At 44.5% G+C, this 3,075-nt stretch overlaps 1 protein-coding gene across 1 annotated transcript in view; it reads right to left on the bottom strand.

Annotated features, from left to right (window-relative positions):
• Window positions 1–2,401: 2,401 nt before the first annotated feature.
• LOC106807722 (proteasome subunit beta type-6-like) overlaps window positions 2,402–3,075 on the bottom strand; it is an 8,874-nt gene continuing 8,200 nt past the window's right edge. The window contains exons 4-5 of the mRNA XM_014810156.1: window positions 2,754–2,898; window positions 2,402–2,529 (exon numbers count right to left, since the gene is read on the bottom strand). Coding sequence (XP_014665642.1) covers window positions 2,402–2,529; window positions 2,754–2,898 — 273 coding nt within the window. The remainder of the gene's footprint in view (window positions 2,530–2,753; window positions 2,899–3,075) is intronic.

The following is a 3,075-nucleotide window of genomic DNA, read 5'->3' as shown; positions in this document are numbered from 1 at the left end:
ACGGCGTCCCTCCGTTTTTTTTTTTTTAAAACGGCAATCCAAGCACAATTTCGGCCGCTGTAACAATGTTAGCGAGACTTACGGGCACTCTTTTAGGAGGTAAGCAAATAGGCGGACATCTCATCACGTCCAGCGTAGCCGTGCTTTCCTGCTCGTTGCCGAACCCCGCTGCTCGTTTCCTTCTCCCTGCACGCCTGATTCAATTGAACAGCCGTCGAGTGGCTTGATCGACTGGTGAGAGGGAGAAAGAGAACGAATGCGACTGAATAGAGGGGTCTGAGAGAGGCGAGAGAGAAGGAGAGAAATAGCGACAGGGGCGTGTGAGGGAAGGTGAGTGACGAGATAACATACGAATGTCAGAAAGAGAGATAGAGGGAGTGCGGCAGAGAGACACAGAGGAGAGGCTCGAAAGAGAGGAGGGGGAGAGAGAAGAGAGAGAAAAGCGACAGGGCGTATGAGGAGGATGAGGACGAGATTTTAGCAACGAGAGGGATAAGAGCGAGCAGAGAAGCCCGAGGGGTAGAAAGAGAGAGTGGGAGAGAGAGGGAGAGAAAAAGCGGACAGGGGCGTGATGAGGTCCTGAGGGATGTGAGAACGAGATAGCTGAGGACAGAAAGAGAGAATAAGGGACGACACATAAGAAAGCAGAAGGATGGCCCAAGCAAAAGGAGCGGGGAAGAGGAGAATAAGGCCCCACTGGCAGAGACTCAGGAAGAACCATGCTCGTATAGTAAATGTTTCTTCACCTAGTGGAATGAGGGAGCCATCGCGGTGTGTACGTCACACGACCGAAACGCAAGTGGAATACGAAACTAATGCTGCCGGATATGTGGAATATATTGGACATATAGGACAATGAAGCGCACGCAATCGCTTAATAGTGTTTATAAAGCTAGCGCTAGCAACACACGTACGGCTTTAACTAGGCTTAATCCAGTCGTTGTTACGGCGAAATTTGGTACCAGCTCTAATTTCATCATCCACGCAATCCAGCACACTACTCCACGTAAGGCTAAATAATGCGTTTTCAAGAGCTAATAATACCTATGCAGGTATAAAGCTAATAAGGTATTATTAGCTCTTGATGCTTTGTATAGCAGCGAAATATGTGCAGCAGTGGGCTGGGGAGCAGCATATACTCATTCAAAAAATCTCAAAGATTACACGATATTACGAAAAATCTCGTTATAATTCAGGTAATCAAATAGAGGCATTTAAACTGTACTGTACTCGAAAAACGACATCCTTATGCTTAGGAGGAATATACCAATGACCATCGTGGAAAAACTACTGCAGACTTTTAAATCCACACCAATCTATCTTGTCTTAATGGTTTTTTCAATCAGGACTAATTCGGTCAACTATTCAGGACGAAAATCTAAAATTTGGATCTAAACATTTCCGCTTGCGATTATATTCGTACGCAGATGAAAAATATTAACTTAACCTTTGACGACCGACAATGACTTCAGTAGTGGAATGCTCAGTGGCTGCAAGCAAAAAAACTTCAGCATAATGAGACCTAAGATGCTTAAGAGCATAAGATGCTTACTTATCTTCGTGAAAAATCGTAAACCCAATTAGTTAACACATTTACAATGCTGATATGTGGTAATTAGTGTGTTGCGAGCGAGCGAGCGCGCGCAGATTCTGTGCACAGCAAACAGTTCATGTCACGACAAAAACGAAAATGTTTTATTCACGAAGTTACTTCTCTCGCTGAGCACAGCCACACATCAATGTAGGAACACTATGGCTGTGTTGGAACAAAATTACATACTCACGTCGCTTAGGGCATAGAAGGTGGTACATTGTACCTGTATCAAAAACCGATTGCAAATAATATACAGCTTCAGAAGTCAAACGCTGAAGCACGACATTTTTAGCCGCATGTATCATGTGCGAACAGTTTTAAGAACAGTCGTACAGACCGGTAGAGCTGTTTCCCACATAACCAGCCGAGTGAATCCATAGCAACGCACGTACAAACGCGTGAGCTGTCTTGCAACAACAATCAATTGACTGCAGTTAAAAGTGGGACCACAAGATCCTTCTCTGGTGAGTGTTGGGCTTTTTTTTACAGCATCACTGGTTAAAACCAGTCTCGCTGGTGGAGTACAATGACCGAGTTACACACACTATAGACATGCACGCACGCGCACACAGACGTGTACACATACATACATGTGCACGCACGCACACATACACATGAATGCACCCACGCTCACACACATACATACGCACGTATTCATGCACACACGTATGCACATACACTCCAGTCATCACAGTCATCATAAGACATAGATAATAATCTTTATTATCTCCTTGGGTAACATTGCTACGATCTGTGCTTATTTCCTGAATACGTCGCTCTGTCAAGGAATGCCACCGACTGCGATTCCTATCCTTCAAAGAACTTTGGCAGTTTGTCACCAAGAATAACCTTTCTTTCAACGCCCTTCTCTGTGATGACTGCTGTTCGTATCACGCCACCGCTGCTGCCATCTCTCATCATCGCCAATGCCAGCGCTGAAAACAAGAGGGCATGGGCACTGAGACATGCCTGCAATGGAGTGCAAGTAACTTGTTTCATTTCATCGTAGTAGTGAGGTTGCGTGGTCTAGCATTGTTATATTGTACCATATACCGGCTGTTACATCAAACACGCTTAAATTCCTCATAAAATTCAAAGTAACAATTCTTGCTATAGTCCAGTGGAGCAACTTACTGGCTGAGATATTAAACACACTTACAATTCTCTACGAACTTCTCACATTCTTGCCGTGACATTCCTGGCTTGAAAACGGAATCCACGTAACCATATATGTAACTGCTGCCAGAGCCACCGATTGAAAATGGCTGCCGGATTAACATTCCTCCAAGAGGAATGGAGTACACCTGTAATAATCAAAAATTTGTGTTAATACATGCCACAAACATGGACACATGCAAGATCACATGACTGCATACTCACTCATGCATGCATGTACAAGTACATGTAAATGCTCGCGCACATACACGCATGCACACAACCATGCACACACACTCTTACACATCCATGCATGCACACACTTA

This window comes from Priapulus caudatus, unplaced genomic scaffold, assembly GCF_000485595.1.
Source record: "Priapulus caudatus unplaced genomic scaffold, Priapulus_caudatus-5.0.1 Scaffold230, whole genome shotgun sequence".
Classification (NCBI taxonomy): Eukaryota; Metazoa; Priapulida; class Priapulimorpha; order Priapulimorphida; family Priapulidae; genus Priapulus; species Priapulus caudatus.
Note: the sequence above shows the minus strand (reverse complement) of the source record. Positions and strands in the feature narration are given on the sequence as shown.